Source organism: Lepisma saccharinum, chromosome 1, assembly GCF_977018435.1.
Source record: "Lepisma saccharinum chromosome 1, izLepSacc3.1, whole genome shotgun sequence".
Lineage (NCBI taxonomy): Eukaryota > Metazoa > Arthropoda > Insecta > Zygentoma > Lepismatidae > Lepisma > Lepisma saccharinum.
In genome coordinates this window covers 69,412,505-69,431,290 of record NC_139229.1, presented here as the reverse complement: position 1 = coordinate 69,431,290, position 18,786 = coordinate 69,412,505, and the positions used below count along the sequence as shown (strand labels likewise).

Here is an 18,786-nt window from a genome sequence, read left to right as displayed (position 1 = left end):
AAAAGTCAAGTTCTCCACTACTTAGCATTGTATCACAGAGGCACCTGGTCTGCAGGATGATTTTTTTAAGATCCGTATTGTAGATAGGTAGAGACTAAAAAATTGGAGTTTTAATAGCTTTAATTAGATTCATTACATTACACGTGACTTGTTTTATTTAGATAAAATAGTGACACTGACAAAAGCATTTACAAATTACAAAAGTAGCGAGACAAAAAAGAGCGTGCTGTACTAATATTAAATTTTGTCTACATTTTTGCCATATAATTTCCCTTTTCAGAGTTAGTTTTTTCGATTCGATTTTCCTCCCGGAACTTTATTCAGGCGAAGTTCTTATATGTGAATTTGATCCATCCATCAGTGAATCAATCATCAGTAGCGGCAATTGAGTGCGAGAACTAGGTGAGGGTGTGGGGCAAGGACAGTTCTTTCTCTTTGGTAGACAAGGCTTAGTATTAAGAGGCCAAAAAGTGGGACCAAAAGAGAAGAAAAACAAACCAAATCAACCAATCAAAATTCAAGACGACACTGGGGTTTAGTTGTACAGACGAGAGTGAGACAAGTATTTGCAAATCCATACGAGACCGGCAACGAGCCAGGCTTCTTCACTCACGAGACGAGACTCAAGACAAGTCTCGTCTCAGTACCAAAATTTTCATGAAAATTAATCCACAACAATATGCTTATCACCTCTGACAAGAGAATCGAAACAGGCTTGAATTAAAGCATAACTTCTTTGGCGGAAGCGATAAATCTTACAACACCTTGCACCTTCCATAACTAACATGACAGTGAGGGATTGCATTCTCGGCGTTAACTATGCATTCATAAAGCTTAATCACTTCACGCCTTATTTGCGTTACTTCCACGCCAGAAGGAAGACGTCAAGCAATGATTATTTATGCTGTCGCCTCATTATTTAATTACACTTTCGCTTAATAAACAAACAAGGAATGAAACACTTTACCCTGCGCTACTCGCAAATTACCTGTATACATAATCCAGCTGCATCGACGCTTTGATTCCTGAAGTGGGCGAAGGGAATTCCGCTGTGCTAAAATTAAATCCACTTATAAGCCAGATCAAATCGTGCCCTGCGATTGCAGAAGGTTGCCAAAATAAACGCCGAAAAGTGCTACGTGAAACTGCCTTTATCCACTGAATATTTTTGTACGGTTATGCGCATGTTCTATGTCCGTATCTCTCCTGTAGCCGTACGTTGATCATTCTTGCAACGCCTGCTGTGTTTGAAGAAACAAACTGTAGACAAACTGCATGAAATTAGCAGTTTTTTCTTTAAAAAAGACGCGTACAGGGTGTTAATTAAGTTTGGAGTTATCATTAGTTCCACGTGACTACGACACCGACAAAACTTGTATTTTCGTTATTTTACACGACTTTTCTAGATGAATCGCAATTGGGATGAACCTACACACAGAAATGCATCAATTATATTGTTGAAGCACCAGACACACAGCGATTGATGCACACAAGTGTGTTTTATGGCCTCGGCGAAGAACCAGGCTTTACCTTCACGCATGTTTTGTGTAAAGGTAACGCCAAAGTGCATCATTTGATGCAAGTATTGTTTTCCTGTCGAGATGTACTTTAATGCATCAGTTGATGCGTTCCTGCATCTTTCTCCATGATAAACTTAAACATTTGGTCTTAGTTACACATTTTATGCATTTCTTGTTTCAACTGATGCATTTACCTTTCTGTGTGTAGGAGGACCCCTAATGTCGAAGCATGTACAGGAATATCCAGATGATTCAATCCAATGTAGTAGTACGTTTTCAGGGGATCCAAAGGTAAATGTAGCAAAAATAACCATCCATTTGGTACTTGCGAATATTTTTTTCGAAGGGTCATCGGGGTTGTTAGCGTAGCCACTTCACTACAGAGATCGACAAGTTCTTTACGCCGCCCTCCCAATAAATACATTCATGATGGCTGTGGTCTGAAAAATAAAGGTTTAGAAACACTGCACTAGCGCGGAGGTGGCAACCCGAAATATGGTTATCAGTTTAGTAACCCAACAATTTATATTTTGCGAAATATTTTCCATACATCATGCAGCCGTTTAGCCACAACAGCAATGCAATTACAGAGTGTGCGATCCGGAGATAAAAATTGAACAGAAACAAAAAAGCCACTCCCGAAATGAATTCACAAATATGCTATGGAGCACATGCATACATAGGCAGGGGTAGAAAAAAACTAAAAATAATTCAGGCCAGCCCCGTCTTCTTGCGAGAAATACTATTGGTTATTCGAATGCCAGCTGAGCAAGATAAGTCACGTGGTTTATTTAAATTAACTTCGTTCTTACAGTAGATGGAGAATACACTACTTTGGTACTCTGTTGTGAATTGTAGTGTCATGGAATATAATATTTTTAGGCAATCTCACTTGTGAAACATGCTGGTAGTTTACTTCGACATGTCGACGAAATGTTAAAACAAAATGTCCTGAAACCATCTAATCTTAATTTATGGCCAAAGCATGAATTAATTACTACGTTGTGGTTTGTGAACTTGGACTTGGATTGCCTTATCGACTTTGGATCTGTCGAGTTAGGCGTTACGACAGGATGGCATGAGTCATGGCAAACCTTGTGGCTTGGATCGAAGGGGTTTTCTCTACACGGACACGCAATGTTCGTTTTCATGCCACATGTTGAGGTTCTAATGATCTACACAAGCGGTCTTCAACCCACGGCCCGCTATATAAACTTTTGGGGACCGTAAACTTAGCACTTAGAGGTGCTTATAGGTATATTAAAAGATGATTTGTTGTCGAAGCACAAATTTCTTTCTCTACTTGACTTACTTCCTTCCGTATGCCACCGTAGGTTCCGGGTTCGAGTCCTGTACTGGGCATGGCTGTTTCATTGTGAATGTCCCTTCAACAATTTTATTTAATCATCATTTATCATCCTCATTGCTGTGCTTACCCAGAAGTGGCAGAAAGGCGACGTAAAAATAAGAACAACGCCTACCATTTAGTATTTATTTATTAACGTCTCATTTTGAGTGGCGGAGTTAAGGCCGCACAGAGCCCTTTCTTTCACTCAGCCATACACACAAAAGTATGTTAATCATTAAACGCAAAGTAGGCCTACACATACTCGGTTCTCATAATTATGTCCAGTGACATACAAGTCATATTACGCTGAACAGAGTGTGCAAAATTTAAATGCAAAATCTAAAAATAGTAAAAAGGTAAAAGTTGTCCCCAGGGCATGAAGGCTCACACATTACACTTCAACTATTGCGGACATGGTGTGATCAGCACCACGGTTCCTCTAGTTTTATTCTCTTCCTGCAGATACTCATTGCCGAGAGACTAGGCGAGTCCCAGAACATGGACATTTTTTTACAGTATTCTACCGCAGATTCTTGTTTGGTATTTGAAAAGCCCTGAAATTATTGCTACATTCTAGCTTACTTCCGAATTATAATAATTTTCTATTGGGTTAAAACTTGTTGCTTTTTTAAAACATATTCATCCATAAAACAGATGAATAAGGAGGCATCTTCGACATTCAAGCATACAGAAGCTTGATCGCTCTCTCAAGGTGATGTATGTATCTAACAAAATTGGGCTGCCAGGAACAATCCATACGCACCCTATACTGCCATGTCATCGGAAAGCCCAGAAAAAAGGGTGGGACGTTGGCAGCTTTGGGGACGCCAAAGTCGATGCATCATAAAAGAAGTTACTAACCATGTCACTTCAAAGACATGTAAACACCATCAATCATTGAAAAGGGGTGTTTCTTCATCTCTTTTCGAGCATTAGTTCCAAGGGGGTGGGATACTCAGAAATGTAAGCAAACCGCAACATTCAGAGGATAAACTTACTTGCCACTAGAAACTGGGGTAAAGGAAAAGGGAATATTCCTCACAATTCAAGCAACGTACTTTTTACACAATTCTTACGGTTTCTGCGTAATGTCACAATTGTAGGAAATGAATAGTTGATAAAATTCATTAGAACCACCACATAGCGAATTCCTTACCCTTGTTTCGTATTGAAGACTTCTAGCTTCACACCAATCAATTTGTGTTTTTAAACGTTGAAGTGTGACAAATCCACAGATTTTCTAAGTGCAATGCCTAGCAAAAGATTTAACTTTAGAGACGATGCATCAATGCAAAAATAAAATAATATATTAAATAAATTCAAAGGGTGGTAAATTTATTCTTTCTTGCATAATCATAAAAGCTAAGAAATTTCATTTCTCTCAAGCAAACATGCTCATGTTACTCTAGTGATCAGCAGAAACAAATTATAAAATATATTATACAATTTACTACTTGAATACTATAAAACTTATACATTTGTTATTCAGACGAATGTATGGAATTTAACGAAGCTTTATTTTATTTAAGTAATTTACCATATAAATGTCAAACTATTTCTAATGGTCACAAGGGCAATATGGTTATATGTGAATATCGGTTTTGGCGCCTAACACCGAATTCTTGATTAGAACCTTGTTAAGATATATCAAAATTACGATTTGCATATGAATTAAAGCATTACAAACTTTTCTTCTATATGTTCAATACAAAGAGAGAAAGAGGTTTGCTTGTACGCAAACACTATGCATAAATACCAACCGAACAGCGTACAATGGCTGTGGAAACACGTTCTCTGAAATTACGCCATTAGCTGGCCAATTTCTAGCCCTGGAAACCAGCTGGCAACAAGATTTTGCGACTGCATATAACTGTCGATATGGCGGTTATTAACGGCTTTTTGACCATGCAGTAACACCAGGCACAGTCTCCAAATTTAGTATCAAAGACCGAATGCCTCTATTTTCGAGGCCATAAGAGCTAAAATTAGAAATAACATCACACGCTTAATTGAAGTTCTGCTCCAGTGTATGATCGAACAAGCATTGTATGTCCCAATGCAAATTCCTGGTTACACCATATTCTGCGTTCCAAAAACCTTTATACTAATAAAGAATGGTTTGATGCTCAGGTATGAGGACAATTTCCGGTGCGAAATGTTGGAAAGAAAGAGAATATTAACAGAAAGTGGTTGGATCAAACCCAAGGTCCAATTGCTCATGGTTGTAATATCGTGTAGCCTACTTATTTAACTTGCATTCGTTAATTTCAATTAGACTTAAAGATTTACAAGTTCATTTCATAGCAATCGATGCTATTCAGCGAACAACTTCCCCCACAATTCATTGCGCGAAGCAAAATCACCAAATTACGGGCAAACCAGATCCTGCGTTGAAAACCTGCCGGGTAACGGTAAACATTTTGCGCATGGTCTTTTCCGAGAGGTGATTCAAGGTGATTATCTTCATCATTATGAGGAGTGGGTACTTTTTACCTTTTTAGATAGCCTACAGAAACTGAAAAGTGGTGAAATGCACATTTTATCGCTGAAAAAAGGCCTTTCATTTGCTTTCCTTAACACAGGCGAATCTGTTTGGCAGATTTTTTCCCACGGTACATTGCACGATGACGTCAAGTTGAATATAATCCATTCCCAACTTATATTATACTATAAATCGAAACAAGAATCTGAACAAATACTATTATTTGTTTATAATAAACCATTCATTTCAATGTATTAAGAGATTTATTTAAAGATTTGTGTACTCAATATGCCTATTTTTAATAAAGATAGGCCATTATAAAATGAGTTGTTGGGTTAGGAGCAATACTGAACCTGGAAGATGTCATTGTACGCTGAAAGATAAAGGCCAATTCTACTAGCAGGGACGGCGCTACAGGGGGGTGGGCGGGGGCTGAAGCCCCCCAAAACGGTCTCAGCCCCCTGTAGCCCCCTAGAGTTTTGTAGTAGGGTAGATGCATTTAGACTGAAAACTTCAAAAGTAGCTTTCATTTTCCAACATAAAACTTCCATTGGGACAAGTACAATGTTCAAATACATTTTCTAGATCGGTTATATCCAAGGTTACTTTATTACGATGTGTTGTAAAATCAAGGGGAGGGGGCAGCTGCAGACATGCCTGGATAACAGTGGCCACTTATCATATGATACTAAGTAATTGGTCAATCATGAGTCCCTAAACTTGCTACGAAATCTGCTGCCTGCCTGGTAGGTGGACGTATTCAGTGACTGTGATATTGTTATTTGATGTTTGGCATATACAGTTAATTGTGTACAATTATTAGCCTCTATTAATCGTATCACTATAGTATATTTCGGAATATGTCTAACAGGTGTGACAAAGCACGACGACATTCAAAATCTAAAGAACCGTCATGCTTCTTTTCTGTTTATTAGTTCCTCATTCGAATACCGACAATTGCATGAGTGTTAGCGATGTTCTCACATTGGTTTCCTTTTATCTCCTTATCGCTGCAAATATTCGAGAGGGAGAAATACGATGTTAAAGAAATAAAGAGTACACAAACTACCTGATTCTTAAATGATAAGAATTGGAAATATCAAAATTGGGCTCTCAACCCCGATAAAACTGCTGCCTTGATATCAAGGTGTCCCGGGTTCGAGCCCCAGTGCAGGTAACATTTCATTAAGTGGTTCGGATTCCGTTAATCTATAGCTCTCGTCCAGATTAGCCTCTGTGCTTATAGTGAACCTTAATACAAAATTCAGTCGACTAATCATTGCAAAACACTGCGAAAATCAGCACGCTTGGGCAATTTTATTACTCACAGTCCTAGTCCTACATGTTAAATAATTATCATTTGTCAGGTTAGAAAATTATTTCTGCAGTACCGTCATAGTGGCCAAATTTGATTAATGCTGGAGAATCAATCTTTGAAGCACATCTAAAACTATTGATCCAATTCTCACCAGTATTTATGTTTAACTCATTCTGAAATTAAATTATAATCTTCAGCAATTATTTTCACTGATCAAAATACCCAGCGAAAGAGTTGCAATTATATTAGTTACTTTTATGTCAATGTATTTGCTTCCTAATGGAGCTGAATTTGTAGTAAAAATATGTTTGTTCCTTGAGAGTGGCACATCCTAAGTGGACGGTATTTCTCGCATCCTCCTCATTTATGGATCTAAGTTCTGAATTCCAGTCGTTAACAAGAAAACGTAACATATTTCATCATGTCGGTAAGGATGGAAAAGATTGGATTGATCTTGCCCAGGATAGGGACAGATGGAAGGGTTATAAACCTTCGGGTTTAAAGAAGGCTAGAGAGTTATTTAGTTAGTTGGCAGAGAAGACGTTACTAATACATTTTCTATTCTCTATTTGATGCCTACTTTATTAAGTTAGTGCCGCTTTTCTGAAGCACGAAAAGCTACAATCTATCGCCGCTCCCTACTGTTGTGATTTTGCCAGTTTAAAGTTATGCCACACTATGAGGCAGAAAAAAAACTCAAAATAAAGACCCTTCAGCAGATACTTGCAATAGTTGACATATTCAAAATTGCCTTTTACGAACTTTATAAGCTTTGTGTTATTGAATTGTTCATACCTCCTTTAACGGCTACTTGCGGCAATGAAAGTGTTACGTCGGTAATCGAATTGGTAACGAGAGGTTGAGTGCTCTATCTATTTTGTCCATTGGGAAAGAGATTGCAAAATCTTTGGATTTAAACAAGGTTGTAGCTGCTCATTAAAACAGACGTAGGCTATACTATGGTAGTTTGTTGCTGTGGTTAATTTTCTCATTTTAGCCAAAAAAGTAGCTACTCAAACTCCTTACATAGAAATAGTGTTAAGTGTAGTATTTATACGTATATCCAGCGAGTTAATAATTGTAGTTTTTATGGCGTATTCATATTGTTCATATGAATATTAAGTCTGTGATATTATTCCATTCAATAATGGCTTAGGAAAAGAAAGCAATATAATTATTGCATTTTATTTGATATAAAAGATTCGTGCCTGGAACAAAATGCAGTGATTTATCTTTAGATCTGACTGTAAAATGTGTCACTGCTAAAATTATACCGTAGTAAAGTATTAAGCAAATACCATTTAGCCGGTATAAGTTAGCCCCCAAGAATTTGGCTCTGAAATCTGTAGCCCCCACCCCCACTTATTTCAGGCTGGCGCCGTCACTGTCTACTAGTGACAACGCAATAAACATTCACAACAAATAAGATTTATCGTCTTTAAATGATCGATAAACTGAGTTGTAAAATGTGCATCATACAGCAGGGTGTTGAGGCAATATGAAATATAAAACCAAAAAGCACTGCGATATTTTCATCAGATATTTTCAGTTATAATCGACATTTTTATTAGTACTGCAATACAGTACAGTGTTAACAAGTTAAATGGTACTTGCAGCAGTACGAGCCCCATTTCTTTGAACATTACATTTGACACTGCACTGGGCTAAATGGTACCATTACAGAGCGGTTAAATGAAAACATATCCTCCCGCAGCATATGGCTCGTGTAAAGACATGAAAGGGTCTAAATTTATTACAGAACATTCTTCAGGAGAAGAGCCCCTAGCAATTACAATTAGACGTCTAATGGGGCAGTGACGTAAGGCTAGTGACAACTAATTGTAGTGTCTGTGAGAAAGAAGAGCTACGAATGCTTTCAACGATGGTTGAACCCCTAAAGGGGAGTGGGGAGACGTTTTTAGAAGAAAACTACGAAATTCCTGCTAACACACACAAGAAATTCCTCCTCCTGTCGACCAGCTCACAAATATCCTCCAACACGGAGACCTAAATTGTTTCCCAGTTTAGGTGTAAGAAGAGAACACTGGTGAGGGGTTTCGGGAAAAGCAGCAGGTAACCTACGGTGGGGAAATCGTCTTACCCTCCTTGTGGATCGCGAGTTTACCTTTAAGGTGCTATGGGGGCGACGTGCCGTAGAAACGAATTCCGATAAATGCTACCCAAATTTGATGAAAAGTTCGAAAGTGTTTCTTCTTCCTTCTTCTCTTTAAAATTTAAACAAATCCCTATAGAACAGCGGAGCTTCCAGTAGGTATGGAGTCTGATCACCACGCGGGAAACTCGGGTTCGATTCCTAGGGTGAGATATATCAGGGAGAAATTTTTCCGGCAACGTCCCTGCATAAAGCGGCTCTGAGTTTCACCCAGCCTCTAATAAAATGGGTAACTTGGGACAAATCCGGGGGGTGGGGGGGGTCGAAGCTTGGTGTCCCTTCAAAAATGGCCAGACATTCTGTATACGCTAGACCTTATACACCCCCAATATCGTTCACAGCGTTGTGCAATCCACAGAAAGTAGCTTTACCTTTACCACTGATGAACAGACAACAATCTAGAATAGACTATCATGGTGATTTAGTGATTTGGTTTATTTTACTTCTTTCCTGCCACTTTTGGCTAATCGCGAAGATGAGGATGGATGATGATGAAGGGACAGTCGCAAAGAAAACTCATGCCCAACCAGGGATTCGAACCCGGAGTCTCTCGCGTCGTTCCGCGGTGATAACCACTGTGTCATAGAGGTCGGCAGGAGACTACCGTAATCGACCCCTTCGTTAACTTCAACTTAATTGACGACGAATACGTAACGTGTGATGTCTTAACAGGAAACAGAATCAATCTTACAATTCAACTGATCCCTATAACAGTTTATTGTTCGCCATGTACTTAATTGTGTTAAGACTCAAGGAGTGTGAATGTTGCACTGCACAAAGTTTCCAACTAACGTACAAAATTAAAATGACAGATTTCAAAGTATAACAGCTATTACATTGTTAACCGTAATTAATATTAATGATGTAATTCATTAAAACATATTTAAGGTGCACAAAACTGTTCTTTATAATCATTTCCTATGTATATTATGGAAGATAAAATATTCATATTAATTTGAAAGTTATTTTCCTTATTATGCCTCAATGCTATACTATAGCATATGCCTACATGTAACTCCAACAGCCCTCTGAGAGACAGGACCTGCAAGCGGAATTTTCATTGGGTGACATGTGGTCAGTGCATTGATTTCTGTTTTTCTGGTTTTCGAGACCGGAGCCCGCCACTAGTTCTTTCCTAGTATCTCCCCAATTGTTCTCAGGATACCTAAACACCTAAATTTTAGAGGCTCCAACCGGGAATCGAACATGGGTCCGCTCTCATCAAAGGTGAGAGCGCTATGATTATTTTTTATTTAAAAAGGAAAACTCCTCAACATCATATCAATTTAACTCTTTTTTTTTCTTACTTCTTCATTCAGGACTTCAGGACAGACCTTACCCGGGATTCGAACCCGGCGTCGTAGCGCTAACCATGCGTTCACGTGACAATTTCTTCCCCATTTCGTAAATTAACAGGAAGTGTGTTAAGTTTAACGGTAGAATATCGTAAAATTTACGATAACTTCGAATATTGTAGCGTCTATCTGGGAGTCTTAAGACAATGCATGGTTAGAAATTGTCTTCCAGCTTCGAGACTACATGAGGGAAGGCCTACTCTCGTAATGTAACGTCAAGTGTAGACAATTGGCCGTTAAGGTCAATTTTATCATTAATACGCTCCAGTGAACGTCACTCTACTGCACAGAGTTCTCTGCAAACTTTACGAACTGCAAGATCTAAAGCCAGCAACGACAAACCAAGAAAAAGAAAAAAAATCTGCAATAAAACAAGAATATCATGAACTCTACATACTCAAGATGGCCGAGGTATAATTTACAGTCGGCTTGTATTTAAAAAATCAGCCGCCCTGGGTTGTTTTACGATTGGCTCCCCCATGTTTCTTGGATCGTAATTTTAATTTGACGTCGCTTTTCTACCTCTAAGAAGTGAATGATGAAATCAATGAACCGTCCATAACTTACCCAGAATGGGACCCTTTGCTTCGTTAACCGCTTCACCACGGAGGATGAAATTTCATTTAGGCAATGTCATTATTTGCCATGACAATGGGAGTCACCAGAAATATCTGTGGGGAGGGGGGTCAGGCCATTGATAAGACTTGATAACAGCAATAATAATAGTTATTACATTAGTACATAATAACTGATACAAACTAAAAAATGAGCCAATTTTATTGCATTACTATTGTTATTATATCCTTGGGAAGGCTGTTCTATTCGACCCACCAAATGAGTGAATATACAGCACAAGTTTTGATTTGATTTGATTTAGTTTATTTTACTTCGCGTTTTGTGCTTCTTGGCTAATTTGCGAAGATGGGGATGAGTGATGAAATGATGAAATTGATGAATGGACATTCACAAACAACCAAGCCCGACCGGGATTCGAACCCGGGACCCTTGGCGTCGCAGCGCGATGTGCTAACCACTCGGCCACAGGGTCGGGCTACAGCACAAGTGTTTTTCATTATTTCTATTTATTTTATAATACAGTTAGTGTAGTGAAATGCATAGTTATTAATTTTGTTATTTAACTTTTACATGCATTGTACAGGGTGGCCCAAAATCGAACACATAAGGTAACGGTTCTACATTTCGATTACCTTTTTTTGGGCCACCCTGAACAAGAAAAATCTTAGAAAGTTAGAGGGAAATCTTACTCATAAAAATTGTTGTGCGACTTCTTACATGACAAATCATTTATTCCTTGGATTAAATGATAGAATACGAAAACGTGAGGTTCTGATCTGGTGCCACACTGTACACTTGATTTGTTCATCTAGCACAGTTTGGTTATTCTGCTTGAATTGTTTGAATATGAAGTAACTGAATTTTATTTCTGCCATTACAGACCACAAGGAAAAGAACCTTCGGCCAGAAGTCTCAACGCATCTTCCCCTCAATCCGTTCAACTTGGGTCTGCGCAGGCTCTTTTGCCTCGGGTTTCACTGTAACAATAAAAATAGCACGCTTTGTTTTTTTGTAACTTGAAATCAACGATGCCAATTTCCAGAGGGGGGAGGGGGCATTCGACCCGCACTCACGACCCCCATGGCTCTAACAGATAACTTTGTGAAATTATTCCAGTAATTAGAATTTTGACACAGAATTCTTACATTGCATTAAAAAACTAGGTCTATATATAGAACATTACATCACTTCTAATCAATGTTAATCATTAGAGGCCGAGACTGTCAAAGATTCCTGGCTCTAGTCGTGTTCGGAGTGTTCCTTCCTGAGTATCCCTTCGCCACTATTTCATCCTCGTCGTCACGGTTAGCCAAAGCACCAGAAATGCAAAATAATAAAAATCTCAAAAAACAGTTTTCTAGGAGATATCTCTCGTTGAGACTTCATGAAAATTAAATCCGCGGCTCGGTTCTGCAGTTGTTTCAAAAACTGCACATCCTTTTTCCCTTTCACGTTAGACATGTTTGGTCCCAACAGACTAGGCCCCATGGGTGTGCTTCATTGAAAGCGCGTGGGGTTCCCAAGGCCAAACGACAATCAAGGGAAGATGATGGCTGCGACCAACAAAAGCAGCAAACAAAATTTGCAGAAGGAAATAACCAGAGTGGTTAATTTGAGGGGAAAAAAACCCATGAAACTGGTACACTGTTTGAATAGGGAATTCTGTTTTAGTTTCACATGATTATAATCATCTCTCTATTTATCCGTGGATGTGGATCCATTACTACATGCACAGAGTCGACCATTTCTTACAACTGCAGCACGCACTGAAATCGCTTGATTCAATTCAAAACACATAATACTTAAAAGAACGAATGCTCACAAAGCTTTGCTTCGGTCAGACGATTGCTAATTCTTTCTGTTGCTTGTTTGCGCCATGGTTGGTTGCTGTGCCTTTCATTTTTGATTCTCTTATTTTATGTCGCTTTTCTACCTCTCGGATTAGTCGCGACGATGATGATGAACTGGATAATGAATGAGACAGGAGCGTGGTGATGATCGCCTCCACGTCCCCCCATATCGCTTTACAGCACGTTGCAACGTGTAGCATTACTTTAATACAGTATTTATTAATGATTTCTTGCGACTCAAATATTCTATCACTTGCACTCCTTTAGCTTCAACAGGGTCATACAAAACTTAAAGAGTAGATTCTTGTTTGTTTTTGTTCATTAGTTTTACGCCATATATTTTACTATCCATTATTTCACAGCTATGGGCAGAATTATGACGTTAATAAAATACAATAATAAACATTCATTTGAGTCCTAGATTCCTGTTTCTGCAAAACGATAGGCCAACACAAATATATATATTTGGAGGCCTACTTTGTACCTGTAGCACTACGTACAGTTTTGTATAAAATGGTGCAAATGTAGGTTTAAAACAAATAAGAGTTTCTGCCAGACTTAAATTCGGTCACCTCGCCCAAGTGTTAGTACTGGATCCCTCACTGTCTCAGAACACGTACTGACAATCACCGCAACTCATTGCTTGCTATATTTAACGTCTGTGGGATTTTAACCAGTGATTTCCCACATTGAAATCATTCTTTTTAGGTTTGTAAACGTACAAATACCACAGAGAGGTTTTGTAAGAAATGCTATTTATTGAAAATGAAAGCCAATGCCTTACGAAATATAAAGGGGCCTACCGGAAACAATATTCTGTTAAAAATAAGAGATCGCCCCCCCCCCGCCCCCCTCGTCCTGCTTCCATTGTGGTCGGAAGAGGAAGATAACTTCCCTAGTGATAAACAACGCTTCGAGAGCGATTATGAGGTAAACGGAAAATCAAATGTCTATAATGAAAAAGCAAACAAAATATCGGTTTCTTACAACCAGACTTGCGCATCGTTATCATCAAGCTTTGTGTCAAAAGCTTCAATTCACTTTCTGCAGAATCTCATTGAGGCAATCACCGAAATATAAATAGGAATGGATTGATTTATTTGGTACATTTTACTTCGCTTTTCTGCCACTTTTTACTAATCGCGAAGCTGAGGATGAGTGATGATATGATGAAACTGATGAAGGGGCACTCACAAAGATCATCCATGCCCAGGTCGGGATTCGAACCCGGGACCTCTGGCATCGTAGCGCGTTGTGCTAACCACTCCACCACGAAGGCCGGCAGGTGGGAATCGAATCCGTGAACTCCTGATCGCACGACAATGGTACACTTCACTTTTATAAAAAAAAAATCTTCGTATGTTTGTTACTTTACGATACTTTTCTTTCCCTTTTGGGTAATCGCGACTATGAGGATGAGTGATGATTAGATCAAATAGATGAAGGAACGCTCACAAAGAACAGCCATTCGAACCGGGAAACTTCGATGGTGAGATCGAAAGTCGACCACCTAACGCGCTCAACCAAAACCTGGCAAAAGATCATGATGTAAGCGGTTCCTGGTTCAACATGTGGTGTGGTCCCAACACGAGTCTCAGAGAAAAACAGGGAAAATCTTCTTGTTATTAACATGGAATTACACACCGTTTCACTATGTAAGGATTTTGGCAGAAGCATTTTTGTTTAATTTCCTTCGCCCTAAAAATATGCGAGTTTCTCACGTCTAAGAGAAAAATAAAATAACCTAGTGACCTACATGACACTCCGAAAATACTGGACTCCTTTCAACAGCTTCTATCAGCGATAATATTGTTTAACAGTGTGGACAAAACGATTCTCGACTGGACTTGGGTTATTTCGGCAAAATGTTGTAAACAGCGCTAATCAATTATCGAATAAAGGACGACCATATTATTTATTTACGTTTTACGTAACTAATGTAGATTATTTGGCAAAGGTCGGAACATGCATTGGGTGGAATATTTATCTCATAAAACATATTGGAACTTCAATTGATACAACTATAAACAAGAAATAGACTTCGGTTCGTTTACATAATAAGAGCATTCCCTGGCATTCGCTACGAGACTCGGCGGCAAGCTGCCCGGCATCAGCGCTTGTCTCTCTCGGTGAACGGGTCAGCGACAGTCGCTAGAGTCGGCTATTAAAATTACAGTTTTCATATTGTGTACTAACCTTGACTACAGAAGGTGTTGAAAATGATGTCCCTCTGCTGCAACACATTCCTGGCATCTCCGAAGGAAATTGGCATTTACACGTGCAAGTTCGTCTACTGTAATTCTCCCGATTTTTCGTACAATACTCTTTTTTAACTCACAGATGGTGTGCGGATTGTCTTTGTATACTTTATTTCCCCATTTTTCTTTCCACTTTTATTCAGAACTGTCCCTGTTACTCTAAACGTTTTTACGATGTTTAATATAATCGACTGTCGTGGACCCGTTCACCGGGAAAGACAAGCGCTGATGCCGGGCCGCTTTGCGCCGAGTCTCGTAGCGAATGTCAGGGAATGCTCTGTGTTAACAGGCTAAGAGCTTACATGTGTCAAACAACAAAAATTTACTTTCGCATTATGTGAAGAGGTTAAGTCAAACGTCACACTTCATGTTGTTTGAAGCTAAACATTTATGGCCAACTGTAACTGACCTAAGGCAAGGACTGTATTAGCTAAAACCAGTAACTAACCTTTATGTTTTCTTACCTTGATTCTGTATAAAAGGTGTGTAGAAACGAAGGTTAAAATATAGAAGCCAATGTCTGGATGAGATTTTGATTGATTAATGAAATGAGAGGGGAAAACTCGACTTTATGCACTACGCAGGCTAAACCCGATAATGCAACACAATAATGGTAACTTCATTAATTATTTTGTTTTTTTCTCCATTCGCAACTTTAATTTTGAACGCTACGAAAAGTGAAACCGTTGTTCTTCGCCTCGGCAAACAAGTTGCGAAGTTGGCATGTTGAAGACAGAATTTACACATGCCTCAAAATTGTCGTTCGTTTTATGTACCTTTTCAAACTACAACTGTCCTGGAAAAGAATCCAAGAGCAAGGGCAGGTGTTTCGTGAAATGCTAAATGTTCGTTCACCTCCAGCGATTTACATGCTTCATATAAAAATTTAATGTTTCCTTCTTCCTGTCGTATGGAACAAGTTTCTGTCCACAGATTTGTATGTCTATAAGTCAGAGTTGTATATCTAACAAACCTTTTTATCCATTTGTTGCTTCTAGTAAACTATGAACTCTTCACTGCACGCAAAGAACATTGTCTGAAGCGTTAACTGACTTTAACTGTCAGACACTAAGGTTTATTTCAGTTAGTTCAACTGTTGTATTTATGAATAAATTTGATCAAATTAACTGTGAGAGTTACATAAATATTTCGCTCACATTTCAATAATATGCAATATATCGATCACAACAAAGTACATGGAACTTGTGAAGAATTGACTATAAAATTTTTACATCATTTGAACTTTCTGTTGAGTGTTATCCGTGTACAACAAGCAGGTCAAACTCAAAGCAGTTCAATAACGATAACAATATTTCTGTTTGAAGACTAACATTAGTGTTGCCCACGAGACGAGACTTTGGCCAGTCTCGTCTCGTGGAAATGCTGTCTCGTCTCGAAAATATTCGTTTGTTTCGGGACACATGATCAATCTCGTCTCGTCTCGAATTTTTAAAAGCCTGTCCCGTCTCGTCCCGTGGGCAACACTAACATCCACCCAGTCATAAGCTTTGTTTTCTTAGAATATTTGAGGGCGGCATTGGCATGCGCAAGGGTGTTTGTTGGTGGGGGTTATAAAAACCTTTGACCCGAATAATAAAAAAAAGAACGTCAAATGCAGGAAAATATGTTAAAATATAGGACTGAATACTAAAATAAGAAGATATAAGGTAAGACTAGTTTACGTCCTTTTCCTAAGGAATACGTGTGATATATCGTTGGAAAGGTTATTTTATAAGGAATTCAACAAAGTAAATCCCAAGGCGAGGAAAAATTTCCTGGAGGAGAAAATCGAGAAAATCCGATGTCCGGATATGCGTGATTGAACGTACTGAAGGCATTTTTCGATGATGAAGCACATATTTAGGGGTGAAATGAGTGCTAATGGAACCTAACCTAACAGGCCTAACCTAACCTCGTAGGCATACCTCGTTCCCGTGAATGGTTAGTGACTGAAAGTGTAAAAAGAAAAACTAACTTACCCTACGGATGCCGGAGCGCCGGCTGTCTGCTAGTACGGTTTTGTAAACGGCCAAGAAGGAGTGCGCAAGAAAGACGTAAACGGGCAAGAAGGACGTAAACTAGAGTCTAGCCAGATATAACCCCCCGCCTATATGGTCATAATTCCTCCTCTTACGAAAATTCCGTGCCAACAACAGAATATAGGTTATGTAAAACCTTTTTCTGCTATTGCTAGGAGTAATTAGAAAAAAAAGTATGTACTTTGTTATCATCTTGCTATGCGCGAATGATTATTGAAAATAATTCTCTTTAATTTTCTTTGTTTGAAAACATGGAAGTAACAATTATAGATTTGGGGAAAGTGCATAGTACAGTACAGTAAACGGCAAAGATAATGGTAGGCAAATTGTTCACCTCTATTTTCATTACTTTTTTATTCTACATCCTGTGTTGTTTTAAGGAATGAAACTGTGTTGGTTCGAAGCAAGCATTGTTCTCTGCTTATTGACGTCATTATTTCAATTCATTGTCATCAAATTGAGTAATGCAGACTGAATGAAAATGGTGGTGGACAATTCGCCTACTGTTTCTTTCGCCGTTGGGTGTACAATGCTACAATGACAGTATAACAATGCTACAGTTGTACGAACTCTTGATCAGCTAATTCATAAATTTCATCGGATATTGGGTAGATTACGAAATTTGTCGGTCACGTAAATCATGACTGTAATTTGCTACGGGCAGGCACAAAACATTTAATTAAACATGCAGCAATATCACATAAATTATTTCGAAATACTTACTGTTAAAATGAAGAAGTTTCCTCGTGGATCCAATCCGACGCATTGGTGACGGTTTGGGACAATCCTCACTTTCATCCATTTCTTCAACACTAAAACTTTTATAATTCACCACTGTTAGCACACCGACAGAAGACTCGCATAACAGAAAAAAACAAAACACGTAATAACAATCACAACACAGAAAAATAACACGACTTGGCAGAAGAAATTACTGCCTCATCGACACACGACACTCATGCACATCAGCTGACACACGAAGTCTAAAAGCAAAGCACGCGGCACCGACTGACGAACCCGGCATCTGGCGGTGAGTTGTGGTAACAAGTTTTTGCAAAGCAGGGAACTCGATAAGTTTTTTTCTTTCTTTTTAAAAAGTGCAAGTGCTGAAAGTGTTTGCGAATAGTAGCGAACACGAAACGAACGAATCTAGTGCCAAATGCGTTACGTACTGCAAACTGCCCTTGCACTTTCGTTAAGCTTATTCTAGCAAGCTTGAAACGACCAACTTTTTATTTCCCGTGCGTGCAGCACCCTTCCTGTAGCAGTTGCAAGTTTTGGAGCAAGCCTGTCGTTTGTTATGTGGTTGAAATAGAGGCAGCTGCTTTTTCTTTGCTTTCTCCCTCCTTCTGTCTGTGCCCGGCGTCCTTCAGCACGCTGCATGCAGCTGGAGCTCCCTTCCAGACAGCCCCCTGTGTCCCAACCCTTGAAGACTTTACTTTTTTTTACTCGATCTATCATTGCCTATCATCATAACCAAGGTTGTCCGTGTCCCAGTTCTGGCAAAAAAGGGAAAGTAAATGTTGCCAAATTTATGTACTTCTCTCGAATGACATGAGCGAATTAATTAGCTAGTTTTTTCGAGTTGCTTGAAGCAAACGAGTAACCTATATTTCTGCATTCTATTTTTAAACTGCATGCAGACCCCTCGTGCAGGAGTTTGTGGAGGGTAAGTTTGCACACGTCCCATATGACAGACCCAGCGATGTTTTCGTTATAATTTCAAATGCAAAACTTTCTCTCTTGTTTTTAGAAAAATTCTCTCACTTTACTACGTTTATAGTAATTATTTTATTTATTTAGTAACAGTACATTGTTTGTTATTTTAACCGCCTCGGAAGCGCAGCACGTTTAGTGAGCGACAGAC

At 38.9% G+C, this 18,786-nt stretch overlaps 1 protein-coding gene across 1 annotated transcript in view; it reads right to left on the bottom strand.

Annotated features, from left to right (window-relative positions):
* Nucleotides 1–18,099, bottom strand: part of LOC145996275 (SLIT-ROBO Rho GTPase-activating protein 1-like) — a 248,310-nt gene extending 230,211 nt beyond the window's left edge. Inside the window, exon 1 of the mRNA XM_083132707.1 lies at nucleotides 17,643–18,099. Coding sequence (XP_082988833.1) covers nucleotides 17,643–17,721 — 79 coding nt within the window. The 5' untranslated portion in view covers nucleotides 17,722–18,099. The remainder of the gene's footprint in view (nucleotides 1–17,642) is intronic.
* Nucleotides 18,100–18,786: the final 687 nt, after the last annotated feature.